This window comes from Cygnus olor, chromosome 6, assembly GCF_009769625.2.
Source record: "Cygnus olor isolate bCygOlo1 chromosome 6, bCygOlo1.pri.v2, whole genome shotgun sequence".
NCBI classification, from domain to species: domain Eukaryota; kingdom Metazoa; phylum Chordata; class Aves; order Anseriformes; family Anatidae; genus Cygnus; species Cygnus olor.
In genome coordinates this window covers 40,383,832-40,406,632 of record NC_049174.1, presented here as the reverse complement: position 1 = coordinate 40,406,632, position 22,801 = coordinate 40,383,832, and the positions used below count along the sequence as shown (strand labels likewise).

The window sequence follows — 22,801 nt, the reverse complement described above, 5'->3', positions numbered from 1 at the left end:
TGGCTATTGAACAGATTTCCTTGAGAATTAGTTTATTTATGGTCAGAAACTGAATTCTGAGCTGCCTAGACTACACTTTCTACAGGGCTGATGGTCAGTGAGAGGTCACATCTATTGCCTTCACATTTAGGTGTGAATCTTGATACTAAATCACCATTTTTGTGAAGCTATCTGTCTCATCAGTTCAATTCATCTTTCTTTGTCATCTGTATTTTGTATCACAGTTATTGTCAGAAGACTGTCTCCCTGAGATGAACCAGGTGTTTTTACTACTAGATAATCATAACTTCAGTGTCTTCTTTTCCATTACATGTCTTCTTGACATCTCTTTTGTAGCTTGATCGATGTAAAAGGCAATAAAAATGAAATGTGGCTTCTTGAAGGATTAGATAATACCTATTTCTTCACAAAGCTTTGAAATACTGCAGAACAAGTTTTTTTACAACAACGATGCTGTTTTTAACATGCCAGTGTTATGGCATACTCCTTGTACGTTAATTTCTTTCCAATGAGGCCATCTCAGTTGTAAATGATAACAGTAAACCAAAACCAGTGTAAGACAGGGGTAGGAATTACACCTTGAATTTGGGTAGGAGGTAGTTCTGATTCGGAAAACTTTCTATTTTTGAGATCCCAAATGAACAGTGTTAAGAGAATGTGATGTTTAGTATTTTTTTTTCCTTGCTATTTGTTAATATTTATGTCATGTACAAAAATTATGGGGGAGGCTTTCAAAAGGGGAATTTTATTTCCATGATCTAGTAACATTACAGATTAGGAAAGCGTCGGCTTAAGTCACATATCTGAGTATTTGGTGGGTCACCCGTTCTTCTCTATAGGCCAATGGACTTAGTAATTCCTTCATTGGTTACAGAAGTCCTTTTAGTCTGTATGTGAGAGTTGGAGATGAAAGTTTTCTGAGTGAAGGTTTTCTTCTCTCAGCCGTATTTGTAGGTAGTAGGAAGAAAATTGTGCCACCTCTTGACAAATCTGAACATTATTTGAAGTTACGTTCTCATTGATTTCTTCCTCTGTGCTACTTTGGATACAGACAGCTGCCTTGGGAGCTTGTACTGCTATAAAAGGAGGGCATCTTTGATTCATTTCCATCTTTATTTGTAGTGTCATGCAGGCTTCCTTTGGTGCTTTCCAGCATTTTATCACTATTTTTGCTTTCAGTGAAAGTAGCCTTCTTCACTTGTTCTCATTTCTTTTAGGTATATAAATGAGGGTGTTTGTTGATCATTGAACTCATCTGCCAGCTTTTTTTATTGAGTTGTTTCCCAGATTATCTTCATCTAATTTGTCTCTAAAGTTGTTCAGTCACACAGCATTCAACGTGGCTTTGTTTGATAGTTTATTTCTGTGCATAGGCAGGAATTTCCAGTCCAGTTGAACAGGATTTGATGGTCTGAAGTTACCCTAGTAAAAGTAGATCCTTTTCTTTAAAAAAAAAAAAAAAAAAAAAAAAAATTAATTCAGTGCAAGCCTGAGTAATATTGATATTTGGTAAGACTAAAGCTTTTTGCACCACAGCTGAAAAAATAATACTTGCTTCCAAAGTCACTGGAAGGCTTCAATTTTTTTGTCCAAAATATTCTAAGTTGCTAAAAATCCATTACTGATTGCAAAATAAAATCATAAAACTTTATAAATTCTTCAGTGGATAAGCCACTGCATTAAAAACAAATCCAAAACATTTCTAAGGCAAATAGCAGTCCCCTTGATGATTTCTTGCTAACAGTCTTTTTAAAAACTGCTACTATCAGTTGAGCAGTGACAGCTTCATTAAAATCTGTGCTGTTGAGTACTGGCATGGTTTTATCAGCATTTTAGAAAGCTGATACATTTGTCAGTGTACATTGACTAAAAAGCCAGTACTTCTACAACACTCATTGTATTTGTAGCCACTTGCTGTATGGAATATTGTGTTGTAGGATGGGAAGAGAGAGAAGTGCGACAAGGGAAAATTACGTTCTGGTAATTGTGTTTGTCGTTACCGTTCTACTTTTCCCATCCTACCTTCTTCCAACCATCTCTTATAAAATCTTTGTCTTTTCTACACGTTTATGAGTCTCTTCTAAGACAGTTACATTTTTGGTCTGCATTATAAGTGACTGGTTAGGCCTGGCTATTTATACCTCCTGCGATTCAGCATGTTTGCCTGCTAGCTTCCTGATAGGTGGAACTATAATTTTTGCTGTGTGGAATCTTGTCTTATAGGGCTTTTATAGAAGAAGAAGGTCTACAACAACCATAATTACTGGTATGTAAGTTTCCTTTTTCTTTCATAAAAGGAAAAATGAGGGTTTGATGGAGTAATCTAGTAGTTTAGGTAGCTAATGTTTCTCAGAAGAGAAACTGTATCCAAAAATGGAAGAATCAAAGGACCGTACTGAAGTGAAATAACATATAAATTAAAAAACAAAACAATAACAAACACACCACCAACAAAAACATAAAAATCTGAAATTAAAAAAAAATACTCTAACCGTGCTGTTGCTATGCAAATGTAAGTAATTTCATACTTCCAACTTAGGAATTTTTCTTTGGCAGGGGTTGTGGGTGGTGGATGGGGCAGGTATTTTATATGATCATACTCTTAAATGCATAAAACAGAAGATAAAGAAATTGAAATAGTTCTTCTAGTTGTCCTTCCTGACTTCTCAAAACCACTCTTATGTTGCATTTCCTTTAAATGGTTATGCAATACAGTATTCCTGGGAGAAACAGATTCTGTGCAGGACTGAATAAGTTTAAGGGCTTTCTGCAGTCCGATTTTTTTTCCTGTTGGTTAATGACAATAAACAGGTAATACAGTATCATTGTAGAACAGAAGAACTAATTTGAATCTAAAATGTATGGTTCACTTTCAATCACACAGGAAGAAAGATATGTTTATGCTACAAACAAGCTTCATAATTTCACTCCTTGTCATGTTTTCAAAGGCTTAGAATAATTCATGCCAAAAAAACTGGCAAAAGAGATACTACAGGAGGTGGTGACATAGGAGAGGAACAGCAGTCTTTGGAAACACCAACACCAGGCCGCAAACGCAGACGAAAGGGTGGGGACAGTGATGATGATGATGACGACGACGACGATAGTGATGATCAGGCAGATGAGGATGAGGAAGATGAAGAGGACAAAGAAGATAAGAAAGGAAAGAAGGCAGAAGTTTGTGAAGATGAGGTGAGGGATTTTAAATATACTTAAACAGAATTAACTGGTAAATTAAAAATTGTTTCCTTTCTGTTTCTCTGCAACACGGTACTATTTCCCCAAAATCTTAAAATAAGAATGAAGGAAAAATAGTTTACATCCATTGTTTTTAAATTTTTTGAATAAGTTTATTTTCCAGAGTGTGTGTGTGTGCATATATTGATAGCTTCCTGCTTGTTTTGACTTCATTTTAATTTTCCTGAAATTCTGCAAGATTGTACAAGATCCTGAGAGCTGCAGATTTTTTAGCAAACGTGCATAACTGAAGTTTCCATTAGTGGAAAATAAAGGTCTTTTTTTTAATTAACATAATAGTAAAGAATTGTAACCTTAAATTTAACATTATCTGGTATAAAACTTCCTGTGATTTTACTGTGTGCTTCTTCCTAACTTTTCTAGGTTAACGAGTATTGGAGAAAGTGCATTTCATTCCTCAACTTATTTGATCACAAGATGATAAAATTTTTACTAGCCAATATCAGATGCAGGAAGGATCACTGAAACATTTTTAGTTTTTTGAGCTGAATTCTATCTACTGCAGACAAAGTGAATTTTTGGTAGAAGTGCCACAAGTCCACAAATTTCACTGTAGTATTGCATGAAACCTGATAAAGGAGACAAGCAATACCAAATACTAACTTGTAGCACTGGGTGTTGCACTTTGCCAGAAAATGACATATTTTTGATATATTTGTGTATGGTTTTTAAAATTCACATTAAAGTTTTAAGAGTGCTGTGAATATGTCTGTTCAAAGAGTGCATGCACGTAACGCTAATGTGGGAACTCAAATCTTTGGAAACACTCTTCATTAGAAATCCAGCTAGTTTCTAGTGTAGGAACAGTCCTTTTTGCCACTATTGAGAATTTATTTCAAGTATAACTAATTTGTATGAATCAAAGAGACCACCTGAGAGGTATAGCACAATGTTCTTACAAACTAATATTTTAGAATTTAAAATAGATAATATTTACATATCTAATCTCACATTCTTCTCCTAATCTGTTTCTTTTAAATGCAATCTTACAGTTTGGTGCACTGCACATCTTACAAACAGAAGTCCTATAACCCCTCTAAAAAAAAGATTTCCATTGCATTTGTGCTATATGTGGTATTTCAGATGGCTTCACTCTGGTACTCTTTTACAAAGCCATGAAATAGAAGACCAGTGTCCTATGTTGCAAGTAATTTGGAGCTCCTAGGATTTTTTTAAACTCACTGTTATCCCCAAAGACTTTCTGGAACTAAATTAAAATTCTTGTTATGTAAACGACTAATCTTTTAAACTGTGACAAGAAAGAGGGGGAAATAGGCTTATAGGCTAATAGGCTTAATCACAGGTACATTCCTCTTCAAAAATTAAGACGATTAATACTGGAAATGTTACAGCAGATTTGCTATTTATGTGACTCTACAATTTCTTGTAGACATTTAAATAAGATGCAAGTTTGCTCTCACCAAAGACTGATTGATAAGATTTTGACAGGTTACATTATTTCATGCATGAAAAACTCTTAAGTGAACTTGAATATCCAAAAAACTTCATAGGAAATAAGATTAAATTTTATAGTTTTAAGTGTTTATGAAGAAACTGAATTATCTCTTCCAGTAAAAGAATGTTTTCAGCAAACATTTGGCCACCAGCTTTCTCCTGCATATGCAGTAGTTAATGCTACTCAAAAAGACAGGTCTTTTTCCAGTTATGTTGTTCCTTGTCAAATATATCCAACATGTAAAATATTTGAACATTTTTACCCTTAGGATTTGCCTGTCACATTTGATGTCTCATTTTCTGTTACATCTTTTCTACTGTAATGTTGGTAAGATAGAGTTAGTATGATTTTATCACGAAATAGATTTGATGTGACAGTATATTTGGTGATTATAGGATGATGGAGACCAGACAGCAAGTGTTGAAGAACTAGAGAAGCAGATTGAAAAACTGACAAAGGTGAGAGATCATCTATCTTAGTTATAATTCAGATTTGATTGATGGATGTCAAGAGTTGGACTATAAGCCGTCACCTTCATCACCCTCTGCCTTAATATAAATTGAACTCAGGATCAGCTTTCATTTAATAAAAATGTGAATGATGATGCTGTTTATGACACCTGAATTGTGAGTTTAATCCAAAGAATGATTGTCTGTTGCACTAGTGGATTTGACTCAAGAGAAGCTTAGAAAGCTGTTATTGATATCTGTGCACATCTCAAATCTTTGTTAGCCATACGTAACTTCTGATTTTAGAAAGTGATCGTAAAGCTTTGTGTACAAGAAGCAATGATATTTTTCATTATGCAAATGACTGCAGTTCTCATTTCTTCCTATAGTTAGCTAATTGCTACAGCTATGTTCCAGGCCAATAAAGAGAGCTACCTTTGCTTCAGATTTTTAAAGAAATAACGGAATAGAAAGAGAAACATAAATTCTGAAGAAAAAGTGTTGTAGATTGGGCTACTCATGGACCATGTTTTTTATTAACAAGTTTATTCTTTCTATCAGAAAATATGATGTTTAAAGCTTTGTCTGCTGGCTTCTCTCATGTGCCAATTTGCAAAAAATTAGCAGTCCAGAATTACACCTGACTTCCAACAGTGTTAATTTAGTGGGAGAAAAAAGTGAATAAATGAACTGAAATTCTTGTTGTCTTCCCTCGTAGAACTGTTTGTTTGAATATTCTTTAATGAACCAGTTAAAATATCTCATTAGTTTCCCATCAGTGGCTGCAGTAGCACACCCTGGTTGGCTATGTTCAAGTGCTCTGTATTTGCTGTTATTGCTTAATTGATCGGATTTGAGTTGTTCTTGAGCAATGTTGTCATTGATCCTTTTGTTCTGTGAGTCTGTGTTTAAAAGTCAGGCCCTAGCATTAAAAAATGTGTTTTTAGAAGAAAGCTGATAAACATAAGGTGAATCAGAATATGATTGCCTTTTTTAAAGGCATCTCTCTAAGTAAAATAATGAAGGCAGCAATTGTGAGTAGAATATCACATAGCACGCAAAAAGATCTTCTCTAAAAGAGCCTACTTATGTGACTCTTGAACTTCTGTTCAGTCTGACAGTTAGAAGATGTTTTGTTGTAAAGGTTGTTGATGTTTTGTGTTGTGTGATGTTTTTTTTATCTATTCAATCATGATGATTTCCTTTTTTTAAAACAGCAACAAAGCCAGTATAGAAAGAAATTATTTGAAGCTTCACACTGTTTGCGTTCAATGATGTTTGGTCAAGATCGTTACAGGCGCCGGTATTGGATTCTGCCCCAGTGTGGTGGTGTTTTTGTAGAAGGCATGGAAAGTGGTGAAGGTAAGAAGCATTAAAGAATAATGTCATGTCAGGGCATACCTTGCCAAGACATGCTGCCAGTGTCTGTAGGCAATACTTTTGTGTAGCGAGGTTTTACCTCACTTTAGCCTTTAGGCTAAAGCCTAAAGGTAAAGCCTTTAGGCTTTACCTCCAACCAGAGGCTAAAGAAGTAACTGTCAGTAAACCTCTTGTACTTATTTGGCGCTTTCTGATACTACCTTTCTGGTTGTGAGACAGTTAATATTTCTTTCAAAATGAGTGTTAATCATTTGTCAATTAATAAAGTTTTCATATTTACATACTTCTTTTTTTTCTTCTTTTTTTCTTTCTGAATTGTTTTCTCCGAGGCACTAAGTGATAAGATGAGGGGAAATGGACTCAAGTTGTGCCAGGGGAGGTTTAGGTTGGATATTAGGAGAATTTTCTTTACTGAAGGGGTTGTGAAGCATTGGAATAGACTACCCAGGTTGTCATCACCATCACTGGAGGTCTTCAAGAAACGTGTAGATGTAGAACTTAGTAGCGTGGTTTAGTGGTGGACTTGTCAGTACTAAGTTAAAGTTGGGCTATATATAGTCTTAGAGGTCTTTTCCAACTGAATGATTCCATGATTCTAGTTATTTCTCTGTGGCAGTGAACTCTGCATATGAAAGCTAGGACAACCACAGAATATATGGATATTCATTTCTTTCTATCATTTTCGGTAGATATTTTTTTTGGTACAAATACACAGAGTATTCCATGTTTAAAGATTTGATATGTATCTGTGTGCTGGTTTGGTTTGGACAGAGTTAATTTTCTTCACAGTAGCTCAGATGGTGGTATGTTTTGGATTTGTAATGAAAGTAGTGCTGATAACACCAATGTTTTAGTTCTTGCTAAGCACTGCTTACACAGTTAAGGCCTATTCTGTTTCTCAAGCTGCCTGCCAGTAAGTTGGGTGGTACACAAGAAGTTGGGAGGGGACACAACCAGGACAGCTGACCCCAAACCCTAACAGGCCAAAGGCATATTCTGTATCATATGACATAATGCTAAGCAATAAAATGGTGGGGGGGAGTTGGTGTGGGGACTGCCATTTTTTGGGGACTGGCTGGGCATCTGTCAGCTGGTGGTGAGCAATCACATTATTTCCTTTGGTTGTTTAGTTGTTTTTGTTTGTTTGTTTGTTTGTTTTTCCTTATTAAACTGTTTTTGTCTTATCCCACAACTTTTCTAACTTTTGCCTTTCCAATTCTCCCCATACCACTGGGGGAAGCAAAGTCAGTGAATGTTTGTGTGGTACTTAACTGCACAGCAGGTGCCAAAGAGAGCCTGCATGTGCTTTGGTATTTGCTTCCTTGGGTAAAGTGAGAAATGTTTTCCTTTAAAGAAGGAAAAAACCAACCAACCAACCAACCAAAAAAAACACCAAAGTTTGCAATTTAGCATGCAGGGAGGTAAAAAATAAAATCATTGCTTATATAACAAAGTTGATAAAAATGGTCTAAATTATTTGGTCTGTTGTATTTTGTATGTGTTTTTGTACAATTTTAGGTCTAGAAGAAATTGCAAAAGAAAAAGAGAAGTTAAAAAAAGTAGAAAGCATTCATATCAAAGAAGAGGTATTTGAGACCTCTGAAGAAAAATTACACTGTTTAAATTCAACTCACTGTGAGCAAAAGGAAGATCTGAAAGAAAAGGACAACACCAATTTGTTTTTACAAAAGCCAGGATCATTTTCAAAACTGAGCAAACTCTTAGAGGTAGCAAAAATGCCACCTGAATCTGACATTATTTCCCAAAAACCTACTGGCAGTGCAGCAAATGGATGCACGTTATCCTATCAGAGTTCCTCCCAAAACTCTCTGTGCAGTCTTCAGCCCAGTGTATCACAAAGTGGCAACGAGAAATCCGATTCTAATAATCTTTTCAGTCCCATTCCAAGCGGGACAGGAAAGTTTTACAATTCTCCACTAATTCCAAGTGATCAGTTGTTAAAGACTCTTACTGAAAAGAGCAGACAGTGGTTCAGCCTTTTACCGAGAATACCCTGTGATGACATGTCAGTCACCCATATAGATACACCAGCTACTACAACTTCCCTTACTCCTCAACCACATCCACCATCAAAGTCACCTTCACCTGTTCCATCACCTCTTCTGGGCTCAACATCTGCACAGAGTCCAGCAGGATTAAGTCCTTTTGCATTGCCACCACTGCAGGTAAATAAACAATTATGTTTTAAGTAGTGTGAATTTGCTTTGTTTATTTTGCAGAATTTCTGCTGAGCTGAATTATTTCACAAAAGTGGTATTATGTCTTCATTTCTTCTCTTTTTGCTTGTTTCTAAATGTTAATAGGTAGTTCCATGTTACAGATGTTTTATAATAGTAGAAGTTTTTTACTAAAAAAAAAAAAGATAAGAGGAGGTAAACCGATGTCTGATATTTTGTGTGTATATTTCAGAAATTTGATTTTGGTTTTAGGGATTGGCCATGGTATTAAATGAAAAACAGATTTCAGAAATTTGACCCTGCCCCCTTCAAAAGCTGCTCTTCCTGAAGCATTCACAGGATCCTAATAAGAATTATTACGTTACTGTTATGTTTTTTTCCTAAACTACTCAAAGTACTGAGTAAAGGCCTCCTTTATGTTTTGATTACTGCTTGAAAATTAGCATCCTGATCATAAAGCAGGTTTCTGGATAATACTGAAAAATACCGGTTGTGATTGTGTTAAAAATATTTTCTGTGTAGCAGATGAAGAGTGGACTGCCTATAATGGGACTTCAGTTTTGTGGATGGTCTACAGGAGTTCTTACTTCAAATGTTCCATTTTCATCTCCTTTACCTGCTATTGGATCAGGGTTGGGATTATCAGAAGGAAATGGTAACCCATTCTTGACGTCTAGTGTTCCTACAAGTAAAAGTGAATCACCAGCACTACAGACTGAAAAAATAGCTTCTGCTCCCTGTACAGCAGTGGAAGTAGCCAAGCCAGTAGATTACCCAAACCCAAAACCCATACCAGAAGGTAAGTATGAACGATTAAATGGAATCGTCTGAAGGATAATTTCTAGTGCTACTGTGCTGTTACAGTTTATTTTTTATAATTTCCCTACTGAATTTCTCTAATCTGATTATTATCACATTAAAAACACCTGTAAAGTATATAAATACTTATATATATACTTCTCTTGATTTAGAAATGCAGTATGGGTGGTGGAGGATTACCGATCCCGAGGAACTAAAATCTTTGCATAAAGTGCTGCATCTCAGGGGAATAAGAGAAAAGGCCTTACAAAAACAAATACAGAAACACATGGATTATATCACTATGGCCTGCATAAAAAATAAGGATGGTATGTAATTGGTATTTATATTACATATGGTGTTGGGGTCCCAGATAAGAAAACTTGCAGAGATCTCTCCAAGATGTGTTTAGCTACAGAGGCAGAGTAGCAGCCAGAAAAAATGTAAAGGTCTCATTATAGTTGCCTTTTTACCAGCCTTGTTCTGGAAAGTTCCAGTGTTGGAGAAATCCCATTTAATATAAATTCCTCTAGTGGCCTAAGTACTGGTAATCACTTCAAGCTTCTTTTTTGTCTCTGTAAAAATATACCTCAGCCTTCCCTTACCCTTGTCTTTAAATTGCAAGCTTGACAATGTGCTGAATTTGGTTGTCATATTGGATATTTTAAGTCATGCACTTTTATAACAGTTCTTCAACATTTAATTTGGACTGACAGGTAAATAAGTTTGAATTTACTCAGGGGAATTTATGTTAATAATTTAATAAAATATGATTCTCAAATGCAGTTGCAATTATTGATATCAATGAAAATGAAGATAACCAGGTAACTCGAGATGTTGTGGAAAACTGGTCAGTAGAAGAACAAGCAATGGAGATGGATCTGGCTATTCTTCAGCAGGTGGAAGATCTAGAGAGGAGAGTTGCATCAGCTAGTTTGCAAGTTAAGGTAAAACCAACTTTTAGTAAAATGTCTCTTTAAAATAACATTACTCAAGTGGTAAGAATTTAAAGTAGGTAGTAGCAATCCTTTTATTGTTGGTAAGTGCCTTCTCATTCATCTGTAATTGCAAGTAAAATCCGCTGCAGCAGTGTCATGGATATTTGCGTTTCAGACATTTCATTGCAGTTAAATCTTCAGCTGAAGAAGATGGGTCAGAGTCGCTGCCCCTGCAGAGTGTTCTTTGACAGAGTTCCTTTTATGATAACCTTTTCTGAATGCCAAGATTTCATTGCATTTAGATTATTTTAATTATAGCGCGTTTTGCCACTGTTCTGTCTGTTTTGGGGTTATTGTTGCTGTTATTGATTTCAGAAAAGCCTGCAAATACATCATAATACCTTGCCTGAGTATTGTAGAGTCATGGAGAATGCAATAAATGGGTTAGTGTAAAAGCGTTAAGAATTGACTGCCTGTCATTAATTACAACTTGGAATTTTTCCAATGTCGATGATACCAGACTGAGTATGTTTGGTAGAAGTACAGATGTGTTTTGGATGTAGTATGTTCTGTGAGTAGATGCTAGTTCTCTGTGACCAATTTATACTCTCTTCTGAGACTACTGAACAGATAGACCTATTGTGATGTTTTGACTAGTAGAACAGGATACTTTGAATGGAGATGAGAATGCAGACTGTTGCAGGAAAGTACCTTCGGGAAGTCTGGTAATGCTTGTATGTTTTTGATTAATTATTTTAGTTCTCTGAAGATTTTGGAAAGTTTCTCTGCAGATGGATTACAAGTAACCAAGATATACTGGAAACAACTCTTCAATTATTTAGTCTGAATCTGTAAAACAGTTCCTCTATTTACACAAAGTTAATAGCAACCAATAAATGCACAAACCTTTCTGTTAACATAGGGCTGGCTGTGTCCTGAACCTGCATCAGAAAGAGAAGACTTGGTATATCATGAACATAAGTCAATTACTAGATTGCACAAGAAGCACGATGGGGATTGTGCTGGAGGCGGAGAAGGCAGTACCAGCTCTCTAGAGCGGAAGAGTGACAACCCTCTAGATATAGCTGTAACCAGGCTTGCTGACTTGGAGCGGAACATTGAGCGAAGGTATCTGAAGAGCCCCTTAAGTACCACCATTCAGATCAAACTGGATAATGTGGGCACAGTTACTGTCCCTGCTCCTGCACCATCCATTAGTGGTGATGGTGACGGGTAGGTTTTTGAGATTAACTTGAAAAATTATTGTGCTTCTTTGCTAATTGGAGCCTATTTTCTATTGCCTGTTATCTATGTACTTTCTTGTATGTCTGTGATCCGTATGGATCATGCTATTCTGCATGGTGCTTTGTAAAGATATTTTTTGTTACGTTTGTTGATAATCTTGCAAAGTTATCTTACATTTAACTGGTTGTGATTAAGCTTTGAGGCACGTAGCCACAGTCTGTGCACTACATCAAATTTAGTTGCTTAAGCCTTATACTTATTGGCTGTGTATGTTTTGTCATTGCTTGGCTTTCAGTGTGATAATGATTGTTCCACGTTTAAACATAAGCAAACACAGATGTGACCAACTTAATTTCTCTATATTTCAATGCAGAGCTGAAGAGGATATTGCTCCAGGGCTAAGGGTGTGGAGAAGGGCATTGTCAGAAGCGCGCAGTGCTGCACAAGTAGCTCTGTGCATTCAGCAGTTACAGAAATCGATAGCATGGGAAAAATCTATTATGAAAGTCGTAAGTGTTTTTCATTTAAAAAAAACAAAACAAAACTGTAACTGAACTAATTTTGCTGTATCATGGTTTCCCATCTTAGGTGTTTCAAGATACCATGATTAATAATGTATTTCTTATTACAGTCTGTAAAACTTAATACACTTAAACTGTACATTGTGCACAGGTGAATATAAATATACCAGAAAGGATTTTCTCCTTCTTTCCAAACTAATAACATTAAATTCTTAAGATGAAAAGCTTTTGTAAGAGTTTGTTACATGTAAGATAGTAATTATTCCTTGTAATTAACATTTAGGTAAAAAGAGTCGTTTGTGGCTTCATCTCACGGAAGATAATCTATCCGATGAAATATTTCCAATCTCATCCATGGCATAAGCTTTATGGTGGTTCAGAGTCACATATCCCAATTTTTCAGGAAGTCACATATCCCCTTTTTCAGGAAGTTGAGATGCTCCAAATGTGTGGCTGCTTTGCATGTACACTTTAACAACTGGACATACAAATTGGGCAAGTGTCTGAGCAAACAGCCTGAGATACCTGTTTCCTTGTACGCATGCCCATTTAACAAGTAGATCCGTGTTAATCGCATATACAGAGAAGGCATGCAAAATGCATGTATCAAAATTTGCATGGACCTTTGAACCTCAAATTTCTGAAAGCAAAAATGTAATATTACTACAGCAAAGGTGATAGGAAGAATTTTCATAATTAAAATCAATTGCTGTTGAAATGGTATTGTGTAAAGATATTTCTCCAGTTATTGCACTATTGTTGAAACTGAGCTTCATTTGCTATATAAACCCTATCCCTGGAAGTGTTTAAGGCCAGGTTGGATGGGGCTTTGAGCAACTTGGTATAGAGGAAGGTGTCTGTGTCTAGGAGGGTTGGAATTAGATGATCTTTAAGGTTGGAATTAAGATGGACTTAAGAACCATTCTATGGTTCTATGATAAAGAACCAGCTTTGTGATATAATTAAGTATGGCCAGTGCTACACAGTGGGTTCTGGCAAAAGTGATTCTTTCATTATTGGTCTTTGCCCTAATTTTTTAAATTTCTGCAAGTTCTATATATTTTTAACTTCTGCAAGTTCTATATTGATGTGAATTACATCTGGACAATTAAAGGATGATTTAAGTAAAAATTATCTTGTAGGGGTGTCTCTTTAATTTTATGTATTTTCAGCTTTAAGGCTGTATCTTTAGAACAAAGTTTATCAATTTAAGAGCAGGTGAAAGGCAGTTGAATGTTTCAAGGTGTAGTAATTTATTAACCAGAAAAAAATGTACAATATCATTCTCAATTTGATTGAAATGTTCTAGGCAATGAATTGCATAGTAAATGTAAATACTTGGTGAAAACATGGAGATCTTTAAGTTCCTGAAAAAGATGTCCAGGTATAGAAGAGTGTCAAAACCACACGATGCTTGTAAGGAAAATGATGACACGTTAGATATTTTTAGATATTAGTGTGAATTTCAGGGAGTGTTCAGATCACAATTGGTTTGCATTACTGAGTTTGCTCCTGGTGTCTTTGGATAAGATCCTTACCAATTATTAACTGAAAATACTTTTTAAATGTAAAATATATATTAATGCAATGCATTGAGTAACTTACATATGCAGCATGGGCATAAATGAAGAGACTGGGAAAGTATGTGTGGGCCAAGTAATTTTGATAGGTATAAGACACCTTTACTTCCCATTGACATAAGTTGAATATAAAAAGTATTCAGAGTTTTTTATACTGGAGGACACCAAACTTACAATGAATTTTCAAATGTGTTTCCATGTAGCTTTTAGATTAGTTCCTCACACACTATATATATTCCTTTACAAATGTGATTATTACCAGACTCTGTGGTAAAATGAAAATAATTTTAGTAGTGAATTTGTGTGTTAGAAGGGGAAGTGCAATTTAGGTACCATTCCTGTGTTTCAAAATTTAAAAATTGAAGCAATTTTCTATGTGTTGTAGTACTGCCAAATATGTCGAAAGGGAGATAATGAGGAACTGCTGCTGCTCTGTGATGGTTGTGATAAAGGCTGTCATACTTACTGCCACAGACCCAAGATCACTACAATACCAGATGGTGACTGGTTTTGTCCTGCCTGCATAGCAAAGGTAACGCTAACCATAAAGGTGAAGTGACATATAGCGCCCTTTTTATAGATGGTAGAGTTTGTGTGTCTACCAGTGCTTTTTTCAACAAAAATAATTATCTATATGTTTTGTATTGGGCTGCAACTAATATGAGACATAGTTTTATTTAACTAGGATTTCAATGGCAACAAAAGTTGCTACAGTTTGTCTTAGATTTTAGATTTTGATGCAAGTACATACAGAATTTTCTTGCTGATTCAATGCCAACTTTTTTTCTTTTGTAATACTTTTCGGCGTTTGTCTTTAGAGCTTCATTGTGAAGAGTTGACAGACCAACGTCTTTGATTGTATTTGAAAAGACCAACCATAGAAAAAACACCTAGTAAATCAGCCTTTTTTACAGCAAAGAATAGTTTTACTTTTTTGATACACCACAGTGCATTTAAGAGAGAGGCTGTGTATGTTTCATGTGTGTGTTCTTTCCCTCCAATAAAAATAGTCTAAATAGAACTTTAAGATAGTTGTATCTGAATGACTGAATTAGCAGGTAGTGTTGTTAAATATCCACAGTCTTTCCCATCTGTACGTAGTCCTCAAATTAAATGCAGTTTTTGCTAAATTCATTCATTCTTATGTTTCTGCCATGACCTGTGAATACTGTAACTGAAGAAAGAGCTTTTCACTATAGTATTCAATTTTCTGTGTTCTCCAAGTATTGTCAATGTGGCCCTTTTTTTTAATGCATCTTTCACTAAGTAATAAGGAAGACAGATTGTTTTTGAAATAATTATGTGCAACCCAAATAATGAAAACAGCTCATGGTTGATTGTATTGAGCTAAACTCATTCTGTAGCTTTTTCCTGTAGTTATCATGGGATCATATTGCAATTTACCTTGTTATAAGGATATAAATTATCCTATCATGCTATGGGATGCAACACATGGGATTTTTTTCCTTAAAATAATTACCATTTTTAGTATGACAGAGTAACTTTTTTCTCATTTTTTTTTCTGTCACAAATTTGGATGAAAGTTGGAGATTTTAAGGTACACGATATCTAAAGTGAATTTTCAGGAGAACTTAAAAGTATATTGAATATTGATTCAAGATTCTCCAAAACATTGAAACAGTTTTGCATAAGATTAGATATAAACTTTGCTGTTCTAATTGAATTCATTTTAGATTTTTTTCTTGTCTAAAATGAGGTGGCCATTAACCACCTTCCATTCCCACCTATTAGGAGTTAATAGAGAATATTTCCAAGTCAGGCTTTAGATATTCACAATTTATTTGTTCTCATTGCCTTACATTGCATTTTTATCCAAATGGCTGAAAATAAGAATTCCTCTTCAATTTCTGTATAAACAGACATGCTTGACTGTTTTTCTGTCCTTGGACCAAGAACATAGATGTGATACAGAATGGCATTAATTGAGTGCTGTTATTCATAAAACTTTCTATTGTTCTCTATTACGGAAAAGTAATTCTACGCACAACATACATTTTCCACGTTACAGATCAGATGACAAATTAATTACAAACTGGCCACATTTTTTGCCTTGCCAGTTACAATCAATGCCAAAAATGTACCCTTTCTTAGTTTCACCTCATGGTCTGTAAATATTTTTATATTTGATTAAATAATAATCCTTATTTCAACTTGTTTGTACCATTCTTTTATTTTCATACTCCTTTTAGGTTCTCCTATAGTTATCTTACAGTCAAGCTAATTACATTTTTCATATCTAGCTTTTAATCTTTAAATCAATTGATCCCTCCACTCCACTGACTTTTTTCAAAGCTCTTTTTGCATATCCTAAAAATAATGTGGTTACTTGAAAATGAATGTAGAATTTCAGCTATGGTTATTATCAGTCTTTTAAGAATAGACGAATACTTTTCCTAAAACTCGGTCAGCCTGGTTTGTTAGGAGGTATTGTCTTACCATCCTGAAAGTCAGGTGTTTTTACACTGTCACAATTTGGGTACAAAGGTTACTGTAATTTCTTGGCTGTTGCTTATTCCTGTTTTTTTCTGTTATAGGCAAGTGGTCAAACTCTAAAAATAAAAAAACTTCAAATGAAAGGGAAAAAAAGTAATGAGCAAAAGAAAGGAAGGAAATTATCTTTAGCAGGAGATACAGAGGATGAAGACTCTGCAACTACAAGCATCTCCTTAAAAAGAGGAAAATCAGATCCTAAAAAAAGGAAAATGGATGAAAATGTTTCTGTAAGCCAACTAAAGCAAGAAAATGTCACTGTTATTAAGAAACCTAAAAGAGATGATTCAAAGGACCTGGCTATATGCAGGTATGATCTGCTTATTTATAAAGTTACAAATTCTAAAGTATGGTACGCGTTGTTGAAGCCAGTAGTGCCTTGTTACGCTTACCTGTGTTTTGGGGAACAAAAACCCTATTCTGTCATGCATCTCCACCCATGTTGTGATGATTTGACTGTAGATGTAAAGGATTTTGCTTGCTTGCTGGAGTAATTGCTGTGCTTGGCAATGAAGCCCAGAGTGTGGTCTATGAAATTTACTCCTCTGTGCCCTTCCAAGAGTAGGAAGAACCCTGAGAGCTGTGGTACTGACAGCTTTCTTAATTGTTTTGAAGGTGATTATCCACCATGTCTGAAAAGCATTGTTGCATTTTACAGAGGATGAGATAGTAATAGAAAAGCATCTTTTTTTTAGTGTTTCTGGTCAGTATAAAGTGATGTAGTTTAGCCTCTCCATGGTTTTGGAAAGCTAGTATTAGTATCTGTTTAATTAAGTTGCAAATCATTTATTGAGGTTCAAACTATTGACATTGCACAGATAATTCCTCTTGCATCAGTTTGTTGGAGAGAACTAAATGCTACCCTGAATAGTCAGTTATCTGTCAGACTGTTTTGTGCCTTGCAGAGGGCATAGAATACAGGTGTTTTCCTTTTGTAAAATGAACCTATTCACAGTATATGATGAATTTATGGAACAGTGAACAACCTTTGCGAATATGTGAACAGTTTAAAAATATTGATTTAAATCCTTATTTTATTCAGCATGATTCTCTCAGAATTGGAAACTCATGAAGATGCCTGGCCTTTCTTACTTCCTGTAAACTTGAAACTTGTTCCTGGTTATAAGAAAGTTATTAAAAAACCTATGGACTTTTCTACCATTAGAGACAAGCTAACTAGTGGGCAGTAAGTAAAAGTATTTTAAATTTTACTTTTTACATTTTAAGAAAATGTTTAAATATTCAGCAAAACTTTAAAAAGGCTATGCCAACTTGAAATACGGTACATTAAAAAAAAAAAAATCAAGTCAACTATTTTTATGTGCCCTCTCTGGCACCTCTCTACTTTCAAAAATTCATAACTGTTAAGGTCTGTCTTTGCCGTATCTAAGCTGAAATAACATGTCAGGTGGGAGGACCTGTGGAACTGACTTCACAAGAAAAAGAATAGAATTGCCATGTTAAATGCACAAAATCAGTCAACAGGAATAACTTTTCTAATTGTGTGGGCTTTAAGCTAATGGAGTCCCTTTAAATAATGCTGAAGTGTGTTGGAGTGAATTGGTACCACTGTTGTGGGGTAACATTCCAGACATTCCAGTAATGGCAGTTGATCATTTTCTAGTCCTAGAATTAGACTGCACAACTTCTTACAAAGATGATGATAGTACCTTTACACTTTTAATATTCCCGTTCTCCTTCCTTCCTTATTACATCCCGGTGCTCTTATGACTCCCCAACACCAAAGAAAACTTTGTCATCCATACAGAAAACGATGAACCCTTTTCAGCATCTGTCAGCACCACGCAAAGCAAGTTTCCTAGGATGACACAAAGGGCTTTTTAACCTCTTGAGATTTTTCCTCCCTTATGCCTGAGAGCTTAATATATTCCACATGCCTATTGGTAGACTTGAGACTTCTACTGTATTTCTTTTTTAACAATTGCTCTGAATACTGGAATGCTATTTGGACCATGTGTGTTCAGGATAAGAAAAAAAAAAAGACAATGTTAGAGGGTTAATCCAGGCAGCCTAATCATCCAGTATACCTGAATGTTCCTCTTTTAGATAAATGCAGCTGTACTCAACACTTCCTTTGAAAGGGCTTAAACCCAAGAAAAAGATGAATAAGTGGAAAATACCCATAGTGTTTTAACTAGAAATCTGTTAAAGGGAAAATGGAAGCTAATTAAAAAAAAAAAGTTTGTTTTCCAATATAGACTTGAAATTCTACCTTACAATTCTTTTTAGTACAGTAACAAAAACAACAGTGAAAGAGAATTTGCTTACAATGATGTTCAGTTTCCTGAAAATATTTAAATTTGAATTTAAAAAGTTAAAGGTATAATTTATTCATTTAGCATTCTGTGACTGATTATAAATTCACTGATGTTAAGAGTTCTTTTTCATGTAGTTGAAGTATTTTTCTCCTTTGGCTGTCACTGTTCCAAAAATCATTTACCTTTTTCTTCTTTCAGGTACCCTAACCTTGAGGCATTTTCGCTAGATGTCAGGCTTGTTTTTGACAACTGTGAAACCTTTAATGAAGACGATTCTGACATAGGCAGGGCTGGCCACAACATGAGGAAATATTTTGAAAAAAAATGGACAGAGATTTTCAAATTGAGCTGAAGTTACCAGAACTCATTTTTCTCCTTTAAATGAGGACTGATAAGACCAGCAATGTGAACTGTAGTTACATGAAAGTGCAAGGCACGTGCATAACTAATGACTGTTCTCTTTCCTTAAAAATATCACAAAAGAGTGATACTGGTTCTAAAGGCTTCACTCCTACAGCAACCATGGCCCCTTGGTTATTGGTTTGTATGTTTTAACAAACTAATTTAGGTAGAACAGGGAAGCACACCCAAAGAATTTCAAAGAAAGGGGTGTTATAGTGCAATAGCAATTAAAAATATATCAAAACGCACTGAATATTCAACCACCAGAGCTCTACTTGGGGAAATGGTTCTTTTTCCCTTTCAATAAATATCTATTTTTCATTTTTTTACTTTGTAGTTTATTTTTTAGTGAATGTATTTAATTTTATGAATTATTTATGATTATACAACATCCAGAATCTTCGTTTTCTGTGAAAAGGAAGAATTAGAAAATTGCTTTAAATCTTGAAAATACAACAAGGAATGTTTTAAAATATAAAACAAAGCCAAGTGAAACTGTTTACACTGATGTGCTGTAAAAGCACTAAAAATTAAACTTTACTGTAGAGTTACAAGTACATTTATATATATGTTGCTGCATCACTTGTGTAGTTAAATTGTATTTCAAGACAGTGAAGAAAAAATTGAGACGTGTATATACTGTTCATTATTGTTTATATTAAGTCTTGTTTTAAATATGTATGATGTGTACATATTGTTTGCAGACATTATTGTTTATGCCTTAGGAGGACAGTAGCATTTTATTTTAGTCTTAAGATAATTACAGCTATATGGCTTGTACAGTAATTATCCTCTACCAACACTGTGGAGTCTCCTTAATCTTGGTAGTGCCTGCCTTCAAAACAGGGTGTAGGGGATATTGGTTTTCCATTTTTCTATTTTGTTACATAATTTCAAGCCACCACAGCCTCAATTTCAAGTATAATCATTTGTATTCATGTGGAATAAAATTGTGATGATTTCCTACGCACACAGTATTTTTTCATAGAAACATTCCCCTCCATTTGCCTTGCCCCATAAATAACAAAAAAGACATTCGTAACCACTGTGTTTTATCTACTGTGTGTTGTGGTGGCCTGTTGGGGCAGATAGAATTTTTTTTTTTTTTGTACTAATGTAAGAGTACTTGAAGTTTTATTTAAAAGAAATGTTGTGGAAAGGTAGCATTCCTTTTCTTTTCTTTTTTCATTTTTTCCCTTTTTTTAGGAGTGTTATTTTACACTAGTATGTGTGGCACGTATACAATAAACGGCTGTTTTGCAAACCAGATTTTCTTGGCGATTTTAATATTTCAAATCCTGCGTATACAGGAATGTTTTTAATAATATCTTGGGAGTCTTGCGTTTAACATTAAGTTCGTTTGATGCATCTAATTCTCCTGGCCTTTTAATGGTAACTTGAAGCAATTGCCAGGCAGAGTAGCAGTTCTACCACCTACTTGAATGAGCATAGATGACGCGGCCTTTAGGTGTAACCAGTTGGCTGCCTAGTGTTTGACCTCTTTCTGCCAGTCCTGCTTATCACGTGCATTCACGCTGTAACAACAGTAATGTAAATACGTACCACATTTAATGTTTCTTAAAAGCAATGATGATTATATGGTTTGGGTTTTTTTGGTCTGTAGAAGGGCATGAGTCATAATCATTGTTCTGACTAAAGAAAGTAGAATTGTAGATGAGTGCTGCAGAGCCCCAATACCTAAAGCTGCCTTGACAAGTAATTTTTTTATATTTTAAATTAGGCCTGCCAAGTTTGAGCTTTAGTCTTGTTTTTTATACCCCTTCACCATTATATTTTCTCCCTCTGCTGAGAGAGTGTCTGGTTTTTAATAAAATTTTTGTTTGTTTCTGTTGCCCTCTCCAGAACGTCTTGTTGAATGTTGTTTTTCTTTTCTCAAGTCTTGTTAGAAGAACCGGTGTTACATAAAATAAAAAAATTCACATCTGGATATTAAAGCAGCCTTGCATTCTAACACTAGCTCCACCACTGACTGCTTCATGGCTTTCCTCTTCATCACATTTTGGAAGATTTCAGTTAAAAGGTCTGCTGGTATGTTTCAGAGATATGAAGAGTAATCTGCATTTAGAACATATAACAGTAGGCTTGTAAGAGTGTTATAAGTATGCTTAGATTATTGGCAAAAGCATTTATTCGATGCAAAACAATTGTTTTTATTTTATCAGATTCTGTACCGGTTAATGTTTTATCCCCCATAGTAAATCTTATAGTTTTCTGGAAAGTTAGAATAGAACATTACATACATTACGGCCACATTACATACATATTTGCATTTTTCAGCTTGTATCCTGATTTGACTGTACAGCTAGGACAGTTAAGGAGCTTGCAGCTATGATGAGAGGTGAAGCTTGTCTCACTAACTTTACATTACCAATGTATTGCTTTCCTCACTATCAGCCAGTATTTTCATTCCAATTTCAATAAAATTAAATTTACAGAATTATATTTGAAAAGTGAGCCTGAATCATAAACATGCCATTATATGTCTTCTTAGATAAGATCAGGGTTTTAACTACTGGAAAAAATGTGCTTAATTTTTTCTTACTTGCTAACCTTCTCTCCTGTTAATGTTCCCATCCGTCTGTTTTTGTAGAGGAAAAGTCCAGTGTGCTCTCTTCCTTTCTGAACGATGTAAGCTTATCTATTTGGAGAATTTGGAGAATTTCTTGACAAACTTTTGAACTCTTTATTTTAAAATACCATTAATAGAGAAGGTCAGTGAAGAGTTTTCTGGCTATCACTTTGGATTCTATTTTGTCTCTTGGCATCTCTTTGAAAACAAATTGGCTGGCACAGAATCAGGTGCAAATTAAAAGTTATAGTTGTTGTAAACAAAATATGTATGTTTAAAAAGAGATTTATTGCTTTTTCTTAAGTCTTTTTATATGACTTGATTTCCTAATGACAGTTTGTTAACTGAGCAGCTGTACCCTATGAATGGGCACAGACATCTGAGGAAGCATCATGAATATGCTGAACTGGTGGTCTAGGGGACCTTGTTCATTAGGTTTGCATCATATTATCCCTAGATGTTCTAGATCTACCGAAGTGTGCCTGCAAACTGAGCACTAAAGATGGAAATCGAGAACAACACAACTATGCTGTTTGTTTGATTTTGCAACTCTTTGTAGTTCTGAGTTCAAGATAGATCTAAAAATGCAAACTTTTTCTTTAATATGTATGCTTAGAAAAACGAGCATCTTTTATCACACAAATTTCTGTTGACTGTATTGTCCAAAGTAACCATGGCTTATAGAGGCTACACTTCTGTGCATGCTGTTGTTTCGCAATTTGTTATTGAGTGAACAATTTCGAATTTCCCAGGTGCTACTTGTGGACCCCTCTTTAAGTGGAAGCCGTGGGCTTCGTGAGCTGCCACGAGCTGAAGGGAATGGTGGCGACGGCTCGGCGGCAGCGGGGAGCGCCTCGGCGCTGAGGGGATCTCCTCGCGCCGCCCGCTGAGCGCCGGCCGTACCACGCTGCTCCCGCCCGCCGCCTCGCGCTGGGGGCGCCCGTGTGGCCGCACCGCAGCGATCCTTCGCCGATAAGGAAGGAGACTGCAGCGTTACATGGATGCAGGCCACCGCACCGGGAAACGAAGGCGTTTGGGAAAGCGTCGCAGGCGAAGCGGCGGGGGAAAAAACGAGAAGCGGCCAAACGCCGACGCCGACGTTGCTTCAGTGCGGGGACGGCGGGGGCAGACGCTGGGCGGCGCAGCGGCGCGGCAGGCCCGAGGCCGGCGCGGGCTCCAGCCCGGCGACCCAGGCG

The 22,801-nt window shown here is 35.7% G+C and overlaps 1 protein-coding gene across 1 annotated transcript in view; it reads left to right on the top strand.

Annotated features, from left to right (window-relative positions):
• BAZ2B (bromodomain adjacent to zinc finger domain 2B) overlaps positions 1 to 19,341 on the top strand; it is a 144,135-nt gene extending 124,794 nt beyond the window's left edge. Inside the window, exons 24-36 of the mRNA XM_040562594.1 lie at positions 2,949 to 3,192; positions 5,110 to 5,172; positions 6,381 to 6,525; positions 8,062 to 8,729; positions 9,267 to 9,540; positions 9,713 to 9,868; positions 10,326 to 10,486; positions 11,400 to 11,710; positions 12,096 to 12,231; positions 14,209 to 14,355; positions 16,379 to 16,644; positions 17,377 to 17,520; positions 18,812 to 19,341. Coding sequence (XP_040418528.1) covers positions 2,949 to 3,192; positions 5,110 to 5,172; positions 6,381 to 6,525; positions 8,062 to 8,729; positions 9,267 to 9,540; positions 9,713 to 9,868; positions 10,326 to 10,486; positions 11,400 to 11,710; positions 12,096 to 12,231; positions 14,209 to 14,355; positions 16,379 to 16,644; positions 17,377 to 17,520; positions 18,812 to 18,965 — 2,869 coding nt within the window. The 3' untranslated portion in view covers positions 18,966 to 19,341. The remainder of the gene's footprint in view (positions 1 to 2,948; positions 3,193 to 5,109; positions 5,173 to 6,380; positions 6,526 to 8,061; positions 8,730 to 9,266; positions 9,541 to 9,712; positions 9,869 to 10,325; positions 10,487 to 11,399; positions 11,711 to 12,095; positions 12,232 to 14,208; positions 14,356 to 16,378; positions 16,645 to 17,376; positions 17,521 to 18,811) is intronic.
• The last annotated feature ends 3,460 nt before the right edge of the window (positions 19,342 to 22,801 follow it).